The sequence below is a fragment of the Monomorium pharaonis genome, chromosome 5 (genome assembly GCF_013373865.1).
Source record: "Monomorium pharaonis isolate MP-MQ-018 chromosome 5, ASM1337386v2, whole genome shotgun sequence".
In the NCBI taxonomy this organism is placed as follows: Eukaryota; Metazoa; Arthropoda; class Insecta; order Hymenoptera; family Formicidae; genus Monomorium; species Monomorium pharaonis.
In genome coordinates, this window is record NC_050471.1 from 523,016 (window position 1) to 550,228 (window position 27,213).

Genomic DNA, 27,213 nt, shown 5'->3' on the forward strand with positions numbered 1-27,213 from the left:
TTTTTCCATTCTTTTTTACTATTAATAAAGTAATGATTATTATATCTTTTATTAATAATTAAAGAATAATATTTTATTTCCTTTCTAAACGATTTCTTTTTTGTATAATTCTTTTCTATTAAATAATGTTAAATGCACAATATGTAATTAAAAAATACTTTAATATATTTTAATTCTTATTTTTAAAAAATTAAAAATTGAGTTGCGCAATTTAAATTAATTAACCTACAACTAAATACAAAATTTAATTAGAAATTTATTTTGCCTGCAGAAAAATAGAATTATAGAACATATGTTGATTTAAAATAATTTATAATATTAATTAAAAATCTCAATAAGTTCCTGAGTTTTAGAAATAAACAAAAACATGAATTTCTTCAATGAACTCATTCATTAAGAATATTTAATTATTCAAAGTTTTATGACTATAATAAAATAATTTGTTAGAAACTCCCTTTTTACAGTGTATTGATAAAAATAGTCACAATTTCTATATAATTGGCACTGAAAATAATTATAAATTATAGTCTTTGTGATAAATTAAAATTTAACTTAATTATAATCATATTTAAATTATTATAATTGCAACTATTTTTTGTTCATGTAACGTACTGTAATGTATTACTGTATTATTATAGCTATAATTACATTATAGCAGTAATAAAAATCCTTCTTTATGTATAACCATAATTTTCACATTTAATTATATTTTTTTCTCAGTAGTAGGTATGTAATGAGATTTTTAAGACCAAATTCTGTTCAATAAAATTCTTATAAAATTCTATTCAATATTCATAAGATGTTAAAATTTCAGCCTTTCAATTTGAAGCTTATAATTTATTGAATCAATTATTTTCTACTCGAGTGATTTTATCATTTATTCTGTCCGAAATGTATCTTTATTAGTGGTCAGAATGATGTGTTGTGAGGATTTGACACACATATGGGAGGGGTAAAGGAAGAGGGGGAAATGTGTACCGGTGAAGGAAGTTAATTCAGTGCGTCTGCGACAGTACCTTCACGAACGAGCGTGACGATCCACCTCGATCGAGCAAACGTATCTTCCAATCTTCTCTGCGACGCGTGTTCGTTCCGTAAAGAGAAAAGAAGTATCCAGATACTGTGCGTGTTATCTCGAGCCACGATACGAGTTGTATTATTTGATCCTTTTGATTATCGCGGGCGGCTGCACGCGCACCAACGTGCAGGAACGGCAGATAATTTCTGTTTTAGTAAACCTAGTAAACATGAACAGTAACGTAGCATATTATACGTTATAACATATATTATAATAAATTGTATTATTTTATGTAAAATTATAATGTTATAATCTTACATTCAATATTATAATCTTACATTCAATAATATGTATTATAATAAATGTACAATAAATATACAATACGTGTTATATAATATTTATGTTGTTGAGTATGAATTTGAATTATAATATTTATGTTATTGTTAGTGTGATTATTGATGTTTACTATGAATAAATTGATTGCGTCGATGATATACTATTTATTTTTTCTTTTTTTTTTCTTTTCGCTTTCGCTATATGAATGTAATCAGATGTGCTTTGTTTTGTTTTGCTTTTCAAACTGACTTGCTTTTCAACTGTTGCTTGCTGTCAGGATCGTTTTAAGGTCCATCGATGGACGAGAACGCAAAGTAAGATCTTATTCGCTTTAAGCTATTTGGTTTAAAAATGGCGGTTAAAAAAAGTTATAATTTACACACACACACACACACACACACACACAGTGTTTGTTCAGGTTGCATGCTCCAACATACTTTTATTCATCCCAGCGCGCTTGTTGACCGCATTAATCAGTTGGCATGTTGAGGCAAATAGGAGTATATTAGAACATATAATCCGAATAAACCCAAAATAATAATTATGAGCCAATGACATATAGTACTGGACTGAGCCATTTAGTCTATTATAAGTTTATAAAAATAATCGACAAAAATTAGAAGGATAGAACACAAAGATGACTACTCTCTATCACTTTTTATTCAACGCTACAGTATTGAAAGTGATAGAGAATGGCCACCCTCACGTTTTATCCTTCTTACTTTTGTCGATCATTTTTATAGACTGATGGCTAAGTTTAGTACTACATATCAATGTTATAACGATGTTACCTCACGTACTAATATAAACTCATTAGATTAAAAATGACCATAAGACTTATTAGATAGTAAAGTTAATTCCTACCGTTTGTTTGTCTTTAAAATTGATTTGTTTTGAAGAGAAGATGAATAGCTTAATCAAAGTAATTTTCTCCATTTTTTATTATTTTTCCCATCTCTCCGACAATAAGACAATCCCACGACGATAGAACGCGTTGTCTTTCGAGGTGATTTATTCATCTCATTTTTGATACCCTTCTTTGTAACTGGAGAAATGTGTGTCCGTAAGCGTGTTGCATCGACCAGAAGAGATGGTAATCCGACGATGCCAAGTCTGGAGAGTACGCTGGATGCGAGAGAATTTCCCATGTGAGCTCTAGAAGTGTCTGCTTCACGCTTTTCGCAACATACAGACGAGCGTTATCATGCAAAAAAATGACTTTGCATTGATTGTTGGCCATGGATGGTCTTTTTTGCATGAACTCGTCACTCAATCGGCATAATTGCCGTTGGTAGCGATAATTTTCGATAACTCTAAAAGCATTTAAGCTGAATTCTCATCAAGCAATTTTTGCAGCTTGATATCTTCAAATTTTTTTGGTTGTCCGGGACGTTCTTTGTCTGCCACGTCAAAATCATTGTTTCGAAAGCATTTAAATCAAATTCTCTACATGTTCTTTCTGATGGAATTTTATCACTATATAGTTCGAATAATAACCAATGTGTTTCAGCTACGGTTTTCTTGAAATCGAAGTAGCGAAGAACCACATATCGGAAAAATAGCTTATCGCGATTCATTTTTAATTGGAAAATCTCTTTAGCTTCGAGAAATCTAATCTGTGAGGACTGAATCACTTTTAGCAATGTATAAACTACAAAAGACATACGACTTCACCATCGAAATTTATCAGTGTTAAATACAGCGCTCTTTAGTAACGAGTGGCAGGAATTAAGTTTACCACCTAATATAAAGGTCTGTTTTTTGTCTCTGCATTACTGTATTTGTGCAATAAGTTAGAATAAGAAAAAATATATTTGTCTTATTCTAACTTATTGCACCAGTGCAGCAGTACAGCGAAAAAGAATAGGCCTCTTATCTTATGTCGTCGACGGATCTTTGTCTTGAACATCAGTGCGCCAGCGAACAATTATCGCTCCTTTTAAGATGAATTTAAATTATTTATCGGATATTAGTCAACTATAAGTCAACATGTAATCTGAAGTTTGAAGTCGGTTTTAAACATTTCTGCCGATTGATAGTTGATTAACAGTCGACTTAGTACTGTATGAGTGTACATAAGTACCCAGACGTTTAAATGGCGATTAAAAGATGACAAATTTTCGTTATGGACATTGTTTAGATAGAGCTTATAGTCGACAAAAAGATGATTCATGTCCTACGAAAAGTCATCTTATAGCCGAGACTGAAAGATGACTAAAAGACGTCTGATATTAGACATCTTTCAGTCATCTTTTGCATTATAGACATGTTATTGTTCTTTATACTCTTTAAATTTTTTGGAGCAAATGTATTATTTGGCGCTCGCTCACTAGTTAGTGCGTGGCGCCGCCGATAGGTAGCTTAACTCTCGCAGCGAAGGAAACTAATTTTTGCCTTAAGGGGTAACAGGCTTCTTGAGACTTTAAATGATTATCTAAATTCGGGAATTTTTTGTGGGCAAATAAATAGCTTTATTGAAAAAAACAAATATAAATAATTTTATTATAAACATATTAAATTATTTTTAAAAATTTTCATTTATTTATAATTGTTTTAAATGGCGGCGTACTGGCACATTTCCACAAACGCACTTTTTTTGAAGACATTATTTTGTGTACAAGATTTTTCTAAGATGGTTTATCTAAGACAAAAATTCAAAAACTCGTATTTTCTACATTGATTGAAATTACAAAGTACGTAGCTGTTTTAAAAAATATTTATTTTTTTTAATGGCAGCTATTTTTAGGAAAAAGTACTTTATGGTCGAAAATTAGATAAACGAATTGTTATTGCGAAAAGCATTTTCAACATTTCGCAAAAATCCTATGTACTTTGTTATGTGATGAATGTAAGATCATGTTAAAATTTTAAGTCAATCAGATATAAACATCTTGGTCTTGAATTTTTGCCCAGTATTTAATTAGTGTAACTCTGTTGTTAAGATTAGGGTGCTGAGGCGCAGACAAAAAATTCGAGACCAGGATATTTTAAGATCAGACAAATATACAATTATGTAAATACCATAGTCAATGCAGTAAAAAATTTTTCTAAGATACTTTACTCTTGTGTGCGCGCATTAACAATTAAGTTGCACAAGTTAAATATTGAGCAAAAAAATTAGGACCTGGATATCTTAGGAGCAGATAAATAGGCGATCATTTTGATACCATACTTGATGCAGCAGTTAATTTTTTAAGGGTAATTTCCTCTTGTATTTTTGTGAATTTTAAGGTTTTTTACAGTTATTTTGCAAGTTAAAAATTTTTTAATTGTATATTTTACGAGTATCTGATTAAAGCAGTACTTAACAAGTTATCGTGGTATTGTTAGCTCCTTATTTTTAACTTCTTTCTCTTATATCGTTATGGTTTTAAGTATCGTTACTTTGATAACCGTTCAATATTTTTCATATCTCTTTACAGTTTCTTAAGGGAGTTCCGCTGCTAAATCAAAATGAACAGATTTTCATGAAACTTGTAGAGAAGTTCAAATTAGTGATATAAATTGACTGTCAAAATTTCAGAAAGCTGAACTAGCTAGTTATTTAGATATTAAATATTTTATTAACATAGGCTTTTATGGGAATCGAATTTTCAGGATTTTTCAGTTTTTATTGTCGTATTAAACATAGAAGTAATGAACAGATGTTAGTGAAACTTTACAATAATACATCTTAGCTGTACAAAAAAGTACTGTTAAATTTTTGAAACGATGTACTTGCTCGTTTGAGTGAAATAATTGATAAGATAAAAAAAGTTTACAATAATCGAAGTAATACAGCACGTAAGTGTGGCAAATGTGTGCTAGTGATATAACATGAATTTCAAATTGTTGCATTTAGTTATCTAAAGGTGGTATAATATTATAGTGAAAAATGTTTATTCTCAATTTAAAAAAAAATTATTTTAGTAATGAAGGTAGTACTTTATGGTCGATTTTTTTCTTATATTCATCATTATTAACTTTAGACTATATATAACAAAAAAAGAAGGCAACAAAATAGTCATTTGAATATTTTTCTTTACTTGAACCTCTGTGCCACTTGTTGTGCTAGGCCTGAGCAGAGGAACTCCCTTAAACCAGAAAATGAGAGGAAAATTCTGGTATATTTGTTTTTTTGTTAATGCTTTTTTTATTAGTAGGGGTGCTACCATGACATGAACTTAGCACTCTCTCTTTTTGTCTTGATCTCTTGTGAAGGGATAGAAGCAAAAAATTCAAGATTAGGGCAAAAAATTAACAGATAATTAGCAGAAAATTATGCGATATTTTCGAACTTTTTTTTAGTAGTGAGGGTGCTAGGTTTATTGACGTCGAAAAGATATCTTTTACTCCACTTTTTGCTTTGCCGAAAAGACAACTATAAAAATTCGACGAAAAGATGTCTCTTTTGAATTATTTTTCAACAATACTATAAAAGATATTTTTAATTTTACTGAAAAGATAACTTAAAAAAGACGTCTTTTAGTATTTTGTGTTGCTAGGTACACACACACACACACACACACACACACCTAGATATTATTACACAATATGATTATTTATTATTGTATTCTTATTGTTTGTCTCACTTTATTTCTCTCTCTCTCAATCTCTCTCTCTCTCTCTCTCTCTCTCTCTCTCTCTCTCTCTCTCTCTCTCTTCTTTTCCTTTATCTATTCTTCGTCTTTTTTAACTTCAAATAAAGTGTCTTTCTTTTCTTTCTTTCTTTTTCTCCCTCTTTTATTTCTGACTACTCTGTAATTTAATTCTAAACTTAAAATTTTTTATATTATATACTCCTTTCGTTCTTGTTTTCAATATAAATTAATTAGAACATTAAATACAATATAATGGGAAAGCATTACTCACATAAAAAAAGGAAGAGAGAGAAAGAGAGATAACACACAACACACACACACACACACACACACACCACATATATATATACATACATACCCAAATAGCCAAGTTTTTCAAAAGCAGATCATGTCTACGCACTAAGGAACAGGGGCATCGAGTCTAAAGTTCTAGTTTGGACAAGAAAAGATGTCAAGTCAAATATGCGGGAAAATTGCTTTTTGTCATATTGAACAGTGATTCGTTATGAATTTATTACGGAGATCGAAACCATTATGGCTCGCTGCTTTAATATTATTAATCATTGTCAATGCACGATCACACAACGCTGAGTCGAGCGGAGAGTATCTTCAGAAGGTGATGATCGAGCTCCAGGAATTAAATCTGCCATCGAACAATCTGATGATGTATGACCGGTTGTCATCGATGAATTTGGGCTATCGGCAGGCGGGTTACCATGATCACAGCCACGATAACAGGTACCGCAAAATCAGTACCAAAAATCATCATGACATACAGAAACCGAGTATATCTGCCGAACATGAAGACATGGCTCAGTCTACTGCGAACAATGTAGTGCAATATTACGCGGTATGTATAACTTAAGGATATATGTGCCATATTTTAAAGCGTTACCAAAAATATAGAAATTTTGTAGATTGTCTTATTATTAAAATTGAACACAATTTATTTATTAGTTTAAAAGTTATTCAATCAAGTGAGCGATACGCTCACCAAACCAAATAGATAAAATAAATTGCTAAATAAATTTAAAAAATAGTGCTAAATAATCGGGTGAAATATTCTGTAGCATTAGTATTGCTTTTTTATGTTTTTGATTTTTATGTAAAATCGCATTTTATAATATTTATAAATTTAAGGGGCTTCTTCTGGCTTTTCGCCGTATATTAAATTTTTAACGTCAGAAGTGAAAAATAACAAGTTGACAATTTAATTTTTGCATCCCTGCTATGTTGTAATTATTCACTGTATCTTGGTGCTGTAACTTTGTGATGTGCTGATGAATCCTCAAATACAGGGTGAGATCCTAAATAACCTTTTTTCCTTACAATGTATTTCTGATTAATTCTGGAACAATTTTTTCTCTCCCAAAACTTTGTCTGAAGCTTAGTTTTTGAATTATTAAAAGAAATATTTGTCGTATTATACGGGTTAGGTACAAGAGGTGGGCAAGGGCGGCGCAACTTATCGTCAGACGTGCTTGGTGTGATCAATCAATAGCTATACATAATACGCGCACATACATGTTACTGAGAAGGAAAAATTGTCTCAAAATAAAATCAGGAATACGACATTAAAAAAAAATTTTTTTTATTAGTACACATTTTCTCTGTCCACTCTTACTCATTCACACACACACACACACACACACACACACATTCATATTCGCATTCACTTATTTGCAATAATAATTCGATGACCTCATAATTATGACATGATTTACTACTTCCTTAAGACGAATGAACTTCTCGATGAATTATAATTCATCACATTTGAAATTTGTGCACTTTTTGTATGCATTTGTACTTAAGGAGTGTCCACTACGCATGCTCATATCGCTACATTTCGTCGGTATGACAGATATTCTAATCTGAATATTCGTAAACTTTAACGATTAATATCTCGCTTTCCAGATCAGAGCGATGTTTTTTTCTGCCAGATTCGTTCGTTTGAAGCAAAACCGTGTCGAATAAGCATAATTAGATCGATATTTGAGGATGAGTGGCTAAACTGAATAATTACCGCATTTTGGAAAACGTTTATTTGCGCTTTATTACTCAGCACATCGGATAATGCGGCGCAAAAAGAGGGTGAAGTCCCATGGAGCGGATTTATGCGAATTATGCGGAAGTGGAACGAACGGATCACCAATCACAGGCCCGTTTTGACGGAATCTTTGAAAGAGTTCTATCAGAATGATAGAATGATTGGTGATCCGCTCGTTCCGTTTCCGCATAATCCGCTTCACAGGACTTTACCCTGAGTCTCAGATGCGCACAGTGTAAAACGGACACCACCAATCACACTCTATAAATTCATCCTAACCCTAACTAATTCAGCAATCTGATTGGTGATGTCTGTTTTACACTGTGCGCATCTAGGACGCTCCCGTCATGTCATATCATTCATATCATATATTCATTAATCCCGTCATTGCGATTAAATTTTGACAGCTGTCAAATTTGTATAGATGGTTATCTATACAATTATCACTGCAATTTGTTCTTAGAAAATAAAAAATAAAAAATTAAATAGCGCACTTTTGTGGTGTCTAGTTATATTAAATTGTAGCTGAAAAAAGTGTTTTTGTTTAATTAAGGTACCTGTACCCAATTTGGCTCACCCTCCATTTTCAAATAATAGTTTTACAATGAATTTCATAGATAATGCTAATTGTTCAGAAAGTCGATATGATATATTTATTAGTTAACTGCTTAATATCTCCTTTCTATGGCTTGTAATCACACTTTATTTAAATTGTGTTCTTCTGAATCTAAAATTTTAGAGGTAAGTTTTTGCTTTGTGTAACTATTATGTAACAATTATAAATATTCACAATTCATATTATTGTAGTTCTTTATTTATGCTTTTCAACCTTGTATTTACTTTAGGTTTTTATTAAAACATCTTGTTTATAATTAAAGGAAGAAAGTTCTTTGTATTGTGAAACCATTATGGCCAGGGACACTACTAAAAACACAATATATCTTATTAACATACAAGAAAGTTAAGATTCTGTTTCTTTATTTAATGTTTAATTTTTGATTAGTATTTCTTATCTTTCTCTAATTAATTGAAACTTCTTGACAGGTAGAAGTTAAGATAACGCCCCTTGTAGTAAATAAACACAGTTTCATTATTTAATGAATAGCTGTATGTATAATTTTTTTCATAAGTATGTTAATAAATGCTTAATTATACATGTTGATTTTGTTATTTTGTTTTTTTTTTTTAATATTCACGAAAAAGAGAAAAGTACATAGCTGGGTCACATTGGGTATATATGTAATCAACATGGCCCAAGTGCTATATTTTTTAAAAATCTTTACTATACTTATATAAATAATTGAAAATATTTTATATATTTTTTTAGTTTCAGAAATATTTCCTATTTTAAATCTGACCCTTATTTTTCAATTTCGTATTTATAAAAAAATTAGAAAAGTCTCCAAAGCTTAGAGGGAGCATATTGGATACAGGTATCTTATTATTAAATAACGCATAAAGCATAACAAAATCAATGAGTTACAGAATTTTGTATAGATTATCAAAATAGAGTTATAAGTTAGAGGTTAATAAAGTTATATAATGTTTAGATAGTTTGTATTTTTAAATCAATAATACCTCTAAAATTTTGTAGATTTAGATATATACATAAGTTAAAGATATATATATAAATTAGAGATTAATAAAGTTACATAATGTTTAGATAGTTTGTATTTTTAAATCAATAATACCTATAAAAATATAGATTTAGATATATTGGATATCAACTGAGACAGAGCTGTGCCCAAAATTTAACACAACAGAAAGAAACGTTTGAAGCCTCAAATTAATCGTATTCTCATGTACTCTTGAATGCAATGTGGCGTTGTTGAAAAATTCAATATGGCGCTCATGTATTTCATAATATGTTAAATCTCATCCGAAAAATGGCCACGTCCAAAATTTAACGCAACAGAAAGAAACATTTGAAGGCTCGAATTAATCGTATTCTCATGTACTTTTGTGTGCAACGTAGCCTTCGTATTCAATTTATAATACCACAATACAAATCGATCTAACGCTTTGAATTTTGAAACTCTAAATCAGAATCGTGATCAGAGATCTCGAAAGTCCCCCGAATAATAAATTTAAAGAAACTCTAGTATAAAGAAATTCGATGCAAAGGCCACGTTGCATTCAAAAGTAAAATATTTATATAATAAAATATTTCTGTACCATTTCCGAATTTAACATTACAATATTTTAGCAATGTTACATGTTGTATGGGTTATAGTATTGTTACATCAAAGTGGACATTTCATATATCTGAAACACATCTAAAACATATGTCTAATCTATTTTTTTTTAATATTTCATATTTTATTAACAGCTTTTTAAAAACTTTCTGCAATCTTTCGGTGCTGTGTGGGTAATACACACTGATAAATATTAAAGCCTTCGTAAATAAAACAATATAAAAATATGTGATGTCATTTTTATATTTAGGTTAGAGATTAGATTAGAGGCGATCGTGGCGCAGTGAGTTGTGTGTTTGCTTCTGTGCTAGAGACCTAGGTTCAAATCCCGATTAAAATTATAGGATTTTTATTCGAACGCTATCTCTTGAAGGCAATGGTAAATCATCAAAAGTATCATGCCCAGGAAAATTTCTTTAATTAGGCCGTTCGGAACCGTTGTTAAACTGTATATCTTGTGTAAATTATAGAAAGCGCACATCACAGAAATATGCTGAGGGATTGCCTATGATCGTTACGGTCATGGCACTATAATAAGAAGTGTATGTATAATATTAATTACAGTGCATGTACAGTTGTGTGTGTGAAGTGTGTTATGTATGTATTAATCCGCACTAATGCAGTCTAATTAAATTCGCTATTATATTTCAATTTTTTCTTATAATTGTTGATTTTAGTAATCTTAAAGCTTGATAATTGTTTATAATTATTTTTTATTTTCTTCCACTCAATTCACATTTTCAAAAATATTAATTTCTACAATTTTAATCTTTTTTGTATTTTGTTGTTAATTTTTTCTAATCTAGAAATTTAATATTTTTCGTCGTTTTTCTAAATTTGATCTAAATCAAACTATTTGCATACGTTTATTCAATTTTATTTTTAGTAACTTGAAAAGTTTCAGATTATCAACAGTTTAACACCTTAATTAACAAGTTAATTATTAATTTTTAATAATTTACTCCGTTTAGCGAGAGAATACCCTGGATCTGCACATAGATGAATTAGATAATATAATTCCAGTAAGTCCTCCTATTGTAAATAAGAAGATAAATCCTATTGATCATCATAGTGTGGGATTATAATTGATTTTTATGCCATGGAAAGTAGAGATTCATCTAAAAATTTTAATGCCTGTGGGAATGGCAATAATTATAGTAGCAGAGATAAAGTAGGCTCGAGTATCAACATCAAGTCCAATAGTAAATATGTGATGTGCCCATACGATAAATCCTAAAACTCCAATGGCAAAGTGGGGAAAGCATGTCTTAGATTACATTCCAAAATTTACTGTTAATATTGAAAATTTATGGTATACGTAACGTGAATTATAAATTTTCAGTACAGGCAGTATATCATCAGAACACAGTTTTAATATCATATTTGTAAATATTTAATAAATACGACATAGGTCTTTTCTGCACGATCAGATAAATTTTTGTCCAAGCCAAGGATATTCTCCCACTGGACAAAGTATAGAAACTTAATATTTATTTAGAGTTATTTTTTTCTAACTTTTCCTATTTATTTTAATTTTTTAAAAGTCAATTTTTTAAATCTAATTTTTTCTTAGTTTATAATTGTTTATTTTTAATTATCTCAAATCCTTGTTGTAGTTGTTTATAATTATCTTTTGAATCACTTCATTTATTTTAATTTTTTTAAATGTTAATTTGTTTATCTCCAATTTTTTTCTTAATTTGATTATTAAGCAAATTAATGCTCGTAAATTTTCCAGGTACGCGATTCCATCGCTACCGCGGCCAATTACCCGAAGGTGAAGCAACCGGAGCCGCTGGCATTCACGCGAGCGGAGCTGGCCGCGTTATACAAAAAGGCCTTGGAAAAAGGGTCAGCGATCAGCTTGGCATCGTTGACGCAGGCTCTTAATGCCGCGGGCAGCAATGGCAACGGCAACACGCCGTCCCAAGCCGGTCATCCACAGCTACCAGTTAAACCGATGTATAACTACTACTTCTTTCCGTTAAAGAGCTTCGCGTCCGAACTGCAGAGGGATCATCAGACCGCGGTAAGCGAAAGTCACGGATCCGTTGCGACATCCGTTAGGCGCGAGCCGCGAATTATTTCTACTATCTGATAGCGTTTTCGATTGGGATGCACTGGCTGCACTCAGTGTCAGTGCCAGTTCAGTGCATTGGATGCATGCAGACACCAGTGCATCGTTTTGAATGTTTTGTTTCAAATTCGACAAAATGAGCAATTCGGATTTGGCTCTTTTTAATATTTTGGAGATATTTTTGGAATCTTCTTCAAGTTCAAGCGAGAAAGAAGAAATAATTATAACTCTGAGAATTAGAAAAATAATTCTAAAAACCACAAATTATGTGGCATGTGTGAAACAAATGGATAATGACACTGTAAGTGTTACATATTTTTATATAAGTATATAACCTATACTCTATTTAAAATATAATTGGCACTGAAAATTTCGGCGTGTTCTTTTGTACTTGCACTATTCAGTGCAGCCCATGGAACTTGTCCAGTGCTGGTGTGAACCGAGTGCGCACTAATTTTTTCCCAATCGAAAACGCTGCGAGAAATAAAAAATATGAATGCATTAGTATGTGCATTTTTTACTATACTATAATTATTTGCTATAATTATGTCATTCCCTATAAACAAGTGCCAAAAAGTTACGCAAAGCGTAACTAACTAAGTGTATTTAAAACATTTCTTATTATATTATCTACTTTTGTGAACCAATTGAAACCAAACAACAGATAATTTACTATTATCTAAAGCTTTTAATGAGTTCAACATCGAGTCGATATCTGTTATTAGTTTAGAAAAATTAGCGAGTCATCTTATCCACTTCATCATCTTACCCCCTTTTTCCTACTAATAAAAAAAATTTTTGTTTTTAAAATGCATTCTTGATCTTATTTGGAGACAATTTTTCTTTCTCAAAAACATTCATGTGTATATATTATGTATAATAGCCATGCTTTGATTGATCAAGCGCCCTGCGTAAGCGTTTGCGTCTGACTGTGAGTTATGCCCTTGCCTATCTTTTGTACATAAACTGCTATTCATTAATGCTTGGACTTGTATTTTTACCATTGATTATATCATCTATACAGTATTTATTATAACCATGGACAAAGGAGTCTTATTGTTATGTGTTACTTAAAAGTAATCAATTCACATGGATGAGACAAAACACGACAAAAATGTCACTTTGTGCAAACGGAAGTCCAGGAATTAATGAATAGCAGTGTACTTGAACCTAGACTTTCAGGGTATCAATCGTGTAATTTCATGTGAAAATTTTCACTTTTTACTTTTCACTTTTCATTTTTCACTCTACTCATTTTTAAACTTTTTCATGACCAAGTAACAATCTTAGACTAATCTCAGGCTGTGTTTCAAAATTGCTGTAAGCGCTGGCAGTACTGCTAGTACCGTTCCAAAATGCCTCGCAGTACACTGCGGCAGTGTTGTTGAGGAGTAGTGACGTCATTAAATTTTTCGTCACTTCCTGCTGTGGCTGCTATAACCACAAAGGTGAGGCAGCTACAGCAAGGTACGTTATCAAAAATGGCGAACGCCATGGAGGAGATAACTAATTGATTTCAAAAATACAGAATACAAAGTTAAAATTTCGTCAAAATAATTACTTATTATCTCTGTTGAGTCTGAGTCACTAGATTCTTCGCTAGAATCTTCAACAATCACTTTTAAAATTGTTTCAAATGAAAACTTCTTTTGCATATTTTCTCCCATATTTCTAAGTTATTTTGCTGTTACTGTAAGCACACAAATACCGTTCCAATTTGAAAACCGTTGTCTCGCTATCAGCATGCTTATTGAAATTGGAACGCAATTGGTAGCATGATTTTGTGACGTCATGCTTGCAGCGCTGACAGAAATTTGGAAACACAGCCTCAGGGTGCTGTAAAAAATCACTCCATGGGGAGCCCCAGTGTTGAAAATTGGAACGGAAAGCTTGCAATTGGTTGATCCCCTCCATTCCGCCTTTCCGATTCCGTTTTCCGAGGCCCATGGGACAGCACCCTTACTCAAAACCACGGAGATCGGTCTCCTGATTCTAGTCTTCATAGTCCTATGATTACCATAATTTTAGGAATAACTTTTAAGAGAAAATTCTCTTCGTGTATTTAAATGTGAAATATTATGTACAATAAATGTATGCGATTTATTATTTTTCATAGATTGTTCCAATATATGCTGCCACAGAAACCGCAGAAAGCACTCAGAAGCAACTTATGAATCCACTTTTTGTGGCGATTGGCACATTTGTTAGCATGGCGCTTTTGTTTATGATGGGTGTGCTGTTTTTACCAAAACTGCCGCAATTAGGACTTTTCAACGCGCGAGTGGCCGATAACGACGATTTTTTGCGTCTAACAACTCTTATGATAAATGCCATAGAACGTAATCGCTGGCAGAATTTCACAACCAGTTAAGAGAATGAAATTATAAATCCAACGTACATTGCTATTCAATAATGCCTGGACTTGTATTTTTACCATTGATTATCTCATCTATACGGCATCTTATAACTTTGGACAAAAGAGTCATGTTATAGGCCGGTATTCATAGTGTCTAGAAGCCTCTTGAATATAAATAAACTTCCAGACCATAATTTCAGATTCTAGAGATGACGAACTAAGTCATATCAAGTTAAAGTTGCCGAAAGTATATTTTGTGGTCAACAAAATATATCGCAAAAATGCTATTTTCAGCATTATGAAATTGATTTATTCATTTAATTTATAAGTTAGTTATATAGAATTTTGTACTGAATGATTATTTGGGTTGCTGATTATGAAAATGACCTGAAAATGTAAAATTCAAAATGGCGGCTACAAAGTATCGAATAAAATTATTTCAAGAATATAATTCCGAATTTTTAAATCGAAAACTATGCATTTTAGCGAAAAATCGAAAGATCTTTTTCATTACAAATTTTGTGAAGAATATAGCTATATTTTTTAATCCCCGAATTTTGAATTTTTATGTTTGACATCCGCCATATTGGGTCCGCCATTTTAAATTTTTAAATTCTGACCTCGGATTTGGTTTTAGCATAATCTAAAACATACATATGCGACAAGATTTATCGGACATAATTCCTAGAAAAAATGCCCTTTAAAGGGTTAAGACATTACTTGAGACGGTCTTTAAATAAGATTTGACTATAAATACCGTTTATAGTCTACTAGAATAAACTGCTTATGAAGATAGTGGGGATATCCGTCACTGAAAAAAGGATAACTGTCATTAACCCTTTGCATTCCTATGTCGAGTGTGACTCGACATCAGCAAGAGATATCATACACTTGAAAATTACAAAATACAACAACAGTGTAAATAAAACTGACATTTAATTAAATTTGTTGAAATATAATTCGGAGTGCAAAGGGTTAATATGAGTTTCTTTCTAATGCAGCAGTGTCAGAGAGGGAGCGTGTTACTTTAATATATAACCTGCATGTATAATAACCTAAAATGTTTCATGATGAGATTTTACGATTTACATCGAAAGACAATAGGCGAGTCGAAAAAAGCATGCCTGTTAAAAAATATGTTCCTTAGGCAAACTTAACGGGATAACAGAATCTATAGAACTACATAATTTATAGCATTTTCGACTGACTTGGGGTTAATCACTCCGGGAGCGATTAACGACGTAGTAAGGCCAATCACAGCCATTCTTCTGAAGAATGGTATAACTATGATTGGCTGGATCTAGAGAAAAAGAAACCGAGACGGGTTAACTCAGTTCCAGTCGAAAACGCCATTAGGTAAGATGTATAAGGGCTACTTGCACCAAACCCTGATTAATTTAATCGTTGATTAAAGGGTTACCAATCGGAGAATATAATCCAGTGTGGCCAATTGTACCTCTGGTGATATCGAGTGAAAATCAATTAGTGAAAATTAATAAAGCTGAAGTTGGACGACTAATTCGGAGATAACTTCACGGAGGTGATGTCGAGTGATATCGCCAGAAATACGATTGCTCATACTGGATTATATTCTCAATATGGTCACAAGATAGTTTAATCAACGATTAGGTTAATCAGAGTTTGGTGCAAGTAGCCTTAAGTCAATAAAGCATAACCAGTACATCGATCATATACGGATTCTAAATTAGGCATCCATTTCGTCAGGTACCCTTTTTGACATGTCACGAATATATTAATTATTTAAAAAATACAAAACAGTATTACAAAAATTACGATTTCATTTGGTAGAAGATACTTTCTAATTTAAATTCGTGTTTTCAAAAGTGTTTTTCTAACCATTATTCAAGAAATATAGTCCAAAAATAAAGTCCAAATTTGGCGCTTCTCTAATATAAAATAAATGTTAAGTATCATTGTGGAGGGAAATTTTTATGCTGTTACGAGTATTATAGATATAAAATTGCATTAATTTAAGATCGGTATTGTATATAACAAAAGATAATATTTATTTAGTATAACATTATAATATATTCTTTTATTCTTAAAATGCAATAAATTTTTGTATATACATAAGTGTCGAAAGTATTAATTGTAAAAATAATAAACTAGAAATTAGCTATAGAAATATATTAATAAGAACATATATTAAATAGCACTAAATATGAACCTGCAAATGCATTGTGCTTTTTTATTATAATGAATTGTATAGTAATAATGAAGGGTAATAATGAATAAAGTAGAGATAAATAATGCACTCTTTGACCGCTCAGGGAATGGAAATGAGAGTGTGTACAAGTAAGGAAAATTACTTTCTATTTTGTGCGTGTACCTATTCGCTTTTTGCCTCTCCAATACTTCTCGACTTTGTAATACGAAAGAATTCTAAGCGTACACATCGCGGAATCTATAGTACCAGAAACATAGAAGGGAAGGCACACGTTGGGACGCTAGACACGTGAAATTTTGCCCCATATCTTTGTCTAACTAATTTATCAGTCAGTTCGATTGGCAGTCTTCTTTTCCACCTTTCTTTTCAACATTTGCCGCTGATTCTCGTACTCGAAATCCTCCTCGCTCAAATTTAACCTCTGAATCTATTATAATGTATAGGTATAAATAAAGATATAGATATAGACAGATATGTAATATTTTTGATTATACTTTTTATATTTAAAATTTAATTAATTTAATGTATTAATCTTAATTAAAACGCGGAAATTATTCCAAAATTATAATTATTTTAAAATAAATCTTAAAAAAAAAACGTTAATTTACTAATATTTTATAATCCTTACATTATCTTAATTAAATCATTGTTTATTTTTATTAGATAATACTATTTAATTTAGTCTGTGTAATATTAATATTTGATAATTTTTATCAAAAATGTTTACCTGGTAAACTAAGGCTTCCTCCTCCATGATATGTTGAGGTGGGTTTCTTAGAACTTGAAGAGTTTCATATGTTGTTGGACAGCGTTTGGTAAGGGAAGTTCGACCTAGACTACCTTTCAACAATATCAGACCTACTTTGAAGATGATTTTCACACCTTCGCACAAGAACATATCCCATATGCGCAAGATACTCTCCCACGGCAATGTTCGCGTGTAAACGCATAAGAACCATTCCGTCATATATAAGATTGGCTCCATCTTTTGTTTTTTCTAAAACAGTAAGTAATAATTGTAAATAATACTTACAAGGAGACCTTACGGGTCATGGAACATCGATTTTTTTTATACTTATAGGATTTGAAGATCAGTACCCGGACTTCAATTTCCTAAAGCAGTACGATGCGCTTCTCAAAAATACTCGAGAAAATCGATTTTGAAGATTTCCGATATCTGTAAGTACAGAAAATTTTAACCTATTGTCAGAGCCGCTCGTAGCCGAGCGCACAGAGCTCTAGTTTCGTAAGCGCGGAGTCGCTGGTTCGATTCTCGCTCTGGCCTCAATTTTTTTTTCATAAGTTAATAAAGTTTTTTTTTTAATCCTATATCTTAACATTTATCAAATTGAAATGCTAATTAATTATTAAATATGCTTTATGTATAGTACTGCTTTAGGAAATTGAAGTCCGGGTACTGATCTTCAAATCCTATAAGTATAAAAAAAATCGGTGTTCCATGACCCGTAAGGTCCCCTTGTTAGTAAATACTAAATAATTAAATTCTTGTCTCTTTTAATTTAACGATCAATTTATAACGATATTTTATTTTAAAAAAGATCTTATTCCAAAATTCTTATCCATCCATATTTTCTGAAAAATTATACAAGATCAATGACTGCAGTAGAGTCTATAAAAATTTCACGTTTAATAAAATGAAATTCATTTTCAATATTTTTTAAATAAAACCTGTCTAGAACCTGTCTAGAACACGAACAATACTAGATCAAAATGCTTGCAATCTTCTGTTAGAAAAAAATATTTCAGTGAAAAAAATCAGTTTTAAAAAATGTATTTAAAGCAAAAAGTAGAGCTTTAAATGTCTTTCAGTTTTGTCTTTACAATATTTTGTTCCTAAATTATATAAAATTAGAAATTAATGTTTTCTCAATTTTTGTTTAAAAAATTTTTCGTAATAGAAAATTTTAATACAAAATTTTTAATTTTATAATTAAATATATTCACATTTAAATTAAATATTTAAAAACACTTAAATTAAAGAAAAAATTTTAAGTAAAAAATTGTTAAAAAGATATTTAAAACTAAAAAGTCTATTTTAAATTTTTTAAATTATTTTAATCAAATTGCAGTATTTTAAAGTAGAAAAATGTTAAATTTTTTTAATTAAAAAACTACTAATAATAAAAATCGGTGTTAATGGAAAAACTCGATAAAAATTCTTTTCTACACTCACCAGCAAAAAAACAGGCCGCCTAATTTTTTTCAAATTTTTGAATTTTAACATCTCAATAGCGACAACTCCGCCAAAAATTATCCTATCGAAATGAACCAAAGCTCAAATTAAAGCTTAAACTTTCCTCTTGAAAACACAAACCGTAATTGAATTACGACAAACGTTTTACAAAATGGCGAACGTTAAAGGTAGTACTTAAAAAATGGAGAAAAACATTTTTTTTAATCGTTGCATAGCTCAAGATAGTCAACTTTCTGGTTTAAAAATGTATGCGTTTTTAAGCTCATTCATTTCCTAACAAATCCATCTTTGGAACATTTTCTATGACTTTTTTTAACAGAGTTACATCGTTTTGAAGAAAATGTTACAAAAACGACAACTTTTTTATTTAAAATCAGCAATCCACGAACAAATTTGATACATAATGTTAACTCCTATCATTAATCAACAACCTGTGCGACTGTTGCAGAATCTAATAACATTGTTGCGAAAATGAATTGATCAAAACAAAACGTTCAACCATCATATAACGTAAACGTCGCCAAAAAACGCTTCTCTCCGACATTCAGGTTGTACAAAAGTTGAGCGTCGGGAGAAAGCGTTTTTTGGCGACGTTCACGTTGTACAAAGGTACAAAACCTATTGTATGTGTAAAGATCTCAGTAACACTCAAAAGATTTTAGTTGCTCATTACTCATTAAAAAATTAACAAAACAATTTCTACATTCCATAAATAATCTCAATTAAAAAATCAAGTTTTAATAATGTTGACCTTAAGGAATAACTTCACCCTTGAGACCCTGAAATAATTACCTAAATTCGGAAATTTTTTGTGGCCAAATAGTTTTATTGAAAAAACAAATATAAACTATTTTATTATAAACATATTAGTTTGAAAAAATTTTTATTTATTTACAATTGTTTAAAATGGTGTACTGACACCGCAAATGCACTTTTTTGAAGACATCATTTTGCGTACAAGATTTCTCTAAGATGGTTTACCTTAGGACAAAAATTCAAACTCTTAGGCCGGTATTCATAGTCAAATCTTATTTCAAGATCGTCTCAAGCAATGTCTTAAGATGCTAATACGGCTCTGTGATTGGTTGATGGCATCTTAAAACAGTACTTAAGATGATCTTAAATATAAGACCCGACTATGAATACCGGCCTTATTTTCTACATTGATTAAAGTTACGAAGTATGTAGCCGTTTTAAAAATATTTATTTTTTTTATGACAGCTATTTTTACGAAAAAATACATTTTTATGACCGAAAATTAGATAAACAAATTGTTATTGCAAAGTTTTTCAATGTTTCACAAAAATCCTACATACTTTGTTGTGTGATGAATAGAAAATCATGTTAAAATTTTAAGTCAGATAAAAATTGTAAGAATAGCATTGCATGCAAATTAGAAAACGTGCGTTTGCGGAAGTGTACCAGTATGCTGCTATTTTAAACAATTATAAATAAAAATTAAAAAAAATAATTTAATGTGTATAATAAAATGGTTTATATTTGTTTTTTCAATAAAGCTATTCATTTGCTCACAAAAATGCGCAAACTTAGGTAATCAATTTTAGAACCTCAAAGGTAGTGTTACCTCTTAATATAAATAACTGTCATAGTTATAAACATTCGAAAGATTTTACTCATTACTCGTTTTTTATTACTCTAGAAAACAAATATGAAATGTATTATTACTCCAAACAAAAATCAAACACGCTTATTTTTACACATTTTGCATACTTTTGCTTTAACTGGATTTTTCTGACAAAAAGCACCATGTTTGAAACCTTTTTTTTAAACAAAAACTTTAAAAATATAAATCAGGTCTGTCCAAACTCAACTTGCAAGTTAAACGCGCTACCACCTCTCCACTGTCTCGATAAAGTAAGATGGAGAGCAAAAAAGGATGGACGCTCTAGCGTCAAAAGGACAAACACTTTATCATTTATCCTTTTTATTTTCCGTCTTTCTATCGAACGGTGAAAGGTAAAAGTGCGTCCGGCTCGTGAGCTGAGTTTGGACAGGCCTGATTTATATTTTTAAAGCTTTTGTTTAAAAAAAAAGATCACAAATTAATTAGAATTCATAACAGATTTTATTGTTTTATTATTAATTTGTTACTATTGATCGATTTCATTTTTCTTTAAACCATAGTTTTTATAGTATAATTTATTAATTAAAGTAAACATATCTTTTTGAATAAAGTTGAGAAAAATATTGTAATTTTTATAAATTTTTGCTAGATTATTCTATTAGATAAAGTAAAATAAGGGCTAGAATGTATCATGGTTTTTCCATTCACTTTTCCAATCAACTCTGATTTCTAAACTTTTCACCGATAAATGTATATTAAAAATTTACATATACTAACTAGATGTTTGTGTGCAATGGGGGAGACTCTTTTCAGAAGAGCAAACAGAATGTCTCCATCACGCAGCAACGTTTCCATGCCCTGGCTATAATAGCCAATAAGATATTTATCGCAAATCGCTACAAGACACCAAAACGCTTGCACCGCCGGCATATGCATCAGCAGAAACGCGGCGATAGGCGCTTGAGCCTGGCAGTAGCCCACTTTGCTATTTAGGATCGAGTACGCCTTGAGAACCTGAAACAATTCCTGCTGTCCAGGCGCATTCTCAACAAACATCTCATGATGCGGGAACTGGCGATGAAGATCTTTTTTGATATCCTCTATGTATTTGGGATCACCAGGTCGTTTGATCAGCTCTTCATACAAATTCGGATTTTCATTCATTAGAAGCTGACCGCCGCACAGGTTTAACCAGGCACGCAGTCTTACGGAAGGTGGTATACCCTTGCGACACCTCTCACGGACTTTACGATAATTCGTGGTCATGAAGAGGCTCCAGTTGTTCAGCATCTGTATCCATTTTCTCTCTCTTCGCAGTATCACATCAGGCGGAATGGCCTGTTTCCTATTCCAGTTATAAAGTTATATAAAATAATATTAATTTATATTAAAATAAAATTTAATTTTCTTAAAATTGTATTAAATTAATTTATTAAATTATCACATAAAAAAATTACCTTTCTGGACTATATTGCGAACCACCCAGGAATCCATGACGATCAGGTACAGTGGAAATCACCGAACCTTGACATATACTACTGGCTTCTGACTCTGTTTCCCCATTCAACTCTTCCTCATCGTTCCGTGTTACAATCGAGGCAGTCATAGGCATTTTTCTACTCTTCTGAAAAATATTGTTTGTAATATACACACACACACACACACACACACACACACACACACACACACACACACACACACACACACACACACACACATTATAAACAATATAAATACAAAATATAAAATAAACATAAATATAAATGCTAACATATTAATATATTTTAAAAATATTTAAAAAGTTGTTTGTTTTAAAACAATTATATATATATATTTATAAAAAAGTGTTTTTTATAGTAAAAGGATTTTTATAATAGCCTAATTTCATACAATTCATACAAATTTCAGTAATAACAAATAACCGATCAGTATGCAAAATTAAAAAAGTAAACTACAATAAACAACTGTTTGTTTAAAATAATGTCTAAATTTTTTGCTCAAAATATGTGAGTTCTATATATGTTGCTTGTTAAATTTGATGTTGAGAAATTTCTTATTTAATTCTCATAAGTTTTTTTTGTCAGCAAAAGGCAACAAATAAATAGCAAATAATTTATACATTACTCATTTTTTAAATTTGTTTAGTGTACATACTTTTTTATAGTATTTTAATATTAAACTATCCAGCGACTGGTAATTTTTTTATGGCTAAAGCAAAAAAATTTTTATCAGTAAAAAATGGCAAATAATTGGTAAAAAGAAGGGGAGAAGAAAACTAAAATCGCCAAAAAGCATTTTAAAAAAGCTTTCAAGCTTTAAAACCCGTTTTGGATTTTGTTTTTATAATGATTTTTTCCTAAGTTTCAGCGGTTTGAAAATAGCCTAAATTTTCGGTATACGAAAAGTGTTCCCTATTCTTTGAGTAGTATAGTTTACAAGTAATTATTATTATTGTTAATAATAGATACAAAAAGTATAGGAGCATAAAGCCAATTGATTTCACACTCAGACCCCTTACATTTCTGAAACCATTCTTATATTCAACTTAAAATTTGTTGGTGATTAATGTTTCATCATAAGGTATCATTTGATATACAATTCGGTTAAAAATTTGCGGACCACAAAACAAGCAATTGTAAAATTCTCTTTATAAAATTCAAAATGATAAATCAAATGATAGAATATGGCTAATGGAATTTCCTAAAATTGCAGAAAATTTAATATATTTGTATAAATGTTTTTAAATTTCAAATATAAAGATTTTAAAAGATACAAATTTCAAAAATATAATTACAAAATAATTCAAATGGCAAGTCCGATATGGCGGTTATAGCTGTAACGATAGCTTGTCGCTCAAAATAAATCTTAAATAGTTATATAATAATGGCGTTTTCGATCGGAGCTGAGTTAACCCGTCTCAGGTTCTTTTCCTCTAAAACTGGCCAATCACAGTTATTCCATTCTTCAGAAAAATGACTGTGATTGGATTTATGACGTCATTAATCGCTCCCGAAACGATTAACCCAAGGCCGGTCAAAAATGGTATAACTTAATATTTTTAATATGTAGATAATATTTATTGTCGCCAAAGGAAATAATAAATTTAAGAAAGATTCATTTTTCTACGAATCTGGCAGGTCTCTTTATTTGCATATAATTACATCACGACGTTTCGACCAGTGCTTTTGGTTCTCAAGTGGAAAGGTTTACATATTACATTAAAATAATCATTATGGAAACCATCGACATAAAGCATGGACTGCGCAATGGCAGAGAAAACATATCCAACCAAAAGAGGGAAACAGCAACTGGTCTGGGTCAAGCGCTGTCTTTGTCTAACCAGTAGCATAGTGGGTGCTAGACAGAAAAAGAAATTGATCCAGATCACGTCTCCTCTTTGTCTTTCTAATAAATGTCTGCCAGACAGTTTTCAAGGGCTTTTTGCAAGGAATGCGCAGTCCATGCTTTATGTCAATAATGGAAACAGTAATAAATTCGTGAACCTATGCTTGCAAATTATCAATTCATATACTGAAATTTAAAAAAGCAAAAAAAACCAAAAATATAAAGATGGCAAAAAAATTTTTTGTTACAATTATTGTAATCATTTTACATGCTCAGACTTACACGCTTCAAGAATACAATATTTGGTCAAAAAAGTTAAAATTGCACCCTGTGAGAAGATGCATTTTAACTGAGAAAGCGAAACGATAATAACAGCAATGAGAAGTAAACTAAATTATATTGACATAATAGTATAGTAAATACAGTTTAAATTTTTAGTGTCCTTTTGTAAGTTAGTAGTCTTATTATTCTTTTTAATAAAAAGCATTTCAGCTATCTTTCATTCCTTTCTATTCTTTTCGATGTGTAAAACTTGTGGTTTAGACCATTTAAAATCATATAAATAATTAATGGGGATCTCCCCCACTATTATAGATTGCCAAAGAACCACAAAGCTTTACATATAATTGTATCAACTACAGGAAATCCGTTATATTATTTGGCCCATTTATTTACATATCTTAAAAAAATCAATTAATAAGCCGAAATCTAACACCAATGACAGTTCTTTGTTAATATAATTAAAAACCAATATATTAGCAATGACGAGATATTTGTTTTTTATTAGATGTTGCATCCTTGTTCACCAATATTCCTAAAGAATTGATGATCAAGGCCATTAAAAAGCAGCAGTGTGAAATCTCAGAAACCACCAAAGCCAAATTACCACAATTTTTACATCTCATCAAATTAATTTTGGAATCTACTAACTTTAGATTTAATGGACTATACTATGAACAAGTCTTTGGCAGTTCTATAGAATCGCCAATTCTAGCAGACATTAGATGACCTAGAAAATGTATAACAAAATTCAACTTTGATGTTCGTGTATTCTACAGATAACATTTTTACCATCTTAAATGCCAAAATAAATAAATAAAATAAATAATTGACAAAGTAGTTGACCTGCAGTTTTTAATATTATCTCCAATCAGTTGAAATACTGTGATATAATTATATGCAAATAAAGAGATCTGCTAGATTTGTAAAAAAATTAATTTTTTGAAAAATTTTAACCTTGTTAAAATATTTTAACCTTGAAAATAAAATATGCTAAAGTTTTACTGTATTATGTAAACAATTGATAACATTTGTTCTATTGAAATTGTTATATCCATTATGTTGGAACTGTCATCTTGAACACAAAATTTTAATAGAAAATTTAAAATTAGCGGCTCCAAAAACCTTTATACATAAATAAACAATATACTTAAAAATCTTTCAAATAATCGAAAAATTGTATTTATTTATAAAAACCTACATTTTCCTCATTTTATGTTATAACAAGTTAAAAATAAGAGTTAAAAACCTGTAAAAATTGTATTTTGTTCCTTAGTACACTACATTAATAAAAAAATATTCTATGTTTATCTAAATAATAGTTCACATACAAATAAATTTAATGTAAAAAAGAGACATTTTTGGATATTTATTTATAACAAAACAATAATAAAAATATTAACAATATTAAATAAATGATCATAGGTACATCAAAATCTTTAGATAGTTGAAAATAAAAATTTTTAATTGATAAATATATGATATAATTTTTAAAAAGTAGATAAGAAAATGCAGCATATGTCATATTCTGACTTAAAGGCTTAATGCAATATGACCTTTTAAGCCAAAATGTGTAAAATTTACTTAATATAAAAATTCTGCAATATATTTTATTAAAATAAAAACAATTTTGAATGCCGAATACAAAACAATACAATGTTGAGTTCTTAGAATTAGCCAAGATATTTAACATAAAAAATTATGCATGTGATATATATGCATGTGATATTAGATGTTCTTTTTACTTGAATTTTTTGCTCAGTTTATTTTTTTTATTTTTCTTTCCAATAGGAAAAGTAAAGAAGGAAAGATAAAATGCAACTATACAAATTTAATGTAAAAAAATAGCTCTATTGATGTAATAGTACATATAGTACATATGTTTTGTATATCATATGTATATAAATTGCTTTTTAAGTGATAAAATTGATGACTTAGCACTCCTTTAAAGTGGTATGTCAGAACAAAGTAAAATGTAACAGTATATGTAACAGTTAAATATGCCATTTCACATGTACATAAGTGCATATACATACATTCCAAATATAATCATGTACATACATTTCACATAGGATGCTAGGACATATGATGTTGAAATAGACAGCGCAACTAAAGAGTCACAATAGCTCCATTATCCGATTATCTTGTTATTTACCATTTATCGGATCCGCGCACGCAAAACAAACATCCGCCAACCTGCCGAGGAAATTGTGCATGTACATACCTATCTTACGTTGGTTCTACGCACTGCTACAACTTATACATACTGTAGCCGTGTAGCGCCCATGTATATTAACACTTACCTCGTAATTTACAAATAATTAAGAATTGACTCAAAGAGAGAGATTCCAGTCCATTTTCTGTATCATAAACATGCCGAAAGTATGTAAACGGCGTATTTTATGCAGTCTAATTAGAGATTGATAGACTGATAGAGACTGGCCTACTGGCAGTACTGGCCAGTGACAAGTAGCCATAACCAATTCAGATTTCGTCAAATTACTGTGAGTGAGAAAGAAATACAAGCTATTCATTCTATCTTTTACTACAGGCATGGTGGAAGGATATAAGGTGTGCTCATACGCATATGCTTTTTAACAGCCAATGAAAAGTTGCTTCCAGATACCGCCATCTTGCCGCGGTATTTTCAATTTGTTATATCATAATAGTACCTCAATATCATCCAGACCAGAGTATTCAGACTCCAATTCTCAATAATTTGAAAAAAGCCTTATTCTAAATAATTACAAATTATTAGAAATGAAAATAATTAAAGGTGATAGTTGGGATAAAAATAAAGAGACTAACTTTTTCATAATAGGGCCTAAACACAATGCTAGACAACAGGCAATAGGAACAGAAATAATGAAAGAGAGAAAGGATCTCTTCTCTCTTTCTCTCTTTCTCTCTTTCTTTAAAATGGCCGAATCTGGAATCTGCGCAGAACCGTACCGAAATTCGTCTTGAGTATGAGCACACCAGGGGCCCGATT

At 30.6% G+C, this 27,213-nt stretch overlaps 2 protein-coding genes across 8 annotated transcripts; one reads left to right on the plus strand and one right to left on the minus strand.

The window, feature by feature from the left end:
* The first annotated feature begins 275 nt into the window (after positions 1-275).
* Positions 276-16,884, plus strand: LOC105838934. Of its 5 annotated transcripts, none has more exons than XM_036287672.1 (4): positions 276-1,254; positions 6,317-6,784; positions 11,915-12,205; positions 14,370-16,884. In XM_036287672.1, exons 2-4 carry the CDS (start codon positions 6,440-6,442, stop codon positions 14,622-14,624), a joined length of 891 nt encoding a protein of 296 aa, XP_036143565.1. In that variant the 5' UTR covers positions 276-1,254; positions 6,317-6,439; the 3' UTR covers positions 14,625-16,884. The 5 variants fall into 5 exon arrangements, with proteins under 5 accessions (XP_036143565.1, XP_036143566.1, XP_036143567.1 ...); XM_036287673.1 differs by having other exon boundaries at positions 6,320-6,784; XM_036287674.1 differs by having other exon boundaries at positions 276-1,241; positions 6,320-6,784.
* Positions 6,590-26,940, minus strand: LOC105833634 (TBC1 domain family member whacked). 3 transcript variants are annotated; one of them, XM_036287670.1, is made up of 6 exons: positions 26,525-26,940; positions 26,283-26,417; positions 22,055-22,221; positions 21,375-21,942; positions 17,525-17,794; positions 6,590-6,725 (listed from the first exon to the last, which is right to left on the minus strand). In XM_036287670.1, the coding sequence occupies exons 3-6, from the start codon at positions 22,207-22,209 to the stop codon at positions 6,684-6,686; spliced, it is 1,035 nt and encodes a 344-aa protein (XP_036143563.1). In that variant the 5' UTR covers positions 22,210-22,221; positions 26,283-26,417; positions 26,525-26,940; the 3' UTR covers positions 6,590-6,683. The 3 variants fall into 3 exon arrangements, with proteins under 3 accessions (XP_036143563.1, XP_012530950.1, XP_012530949.1); XM_012675496.3 differs by lacking the exon at positions 6,590-6,725 and adding an exon at positions 14,902-17,224 and having other exon boundaries at positions 22,055-22,218; positions 26,525-26,939; XM_012675495.3 differs by lacking the exon at positions 6,590-6,725 and adding an exon at positions 14,902-17,224 and having other exon boundaries at positions 26,525-26,938.
* Positions 26,941-27,213: the final 273 nt, after the last annotated feature.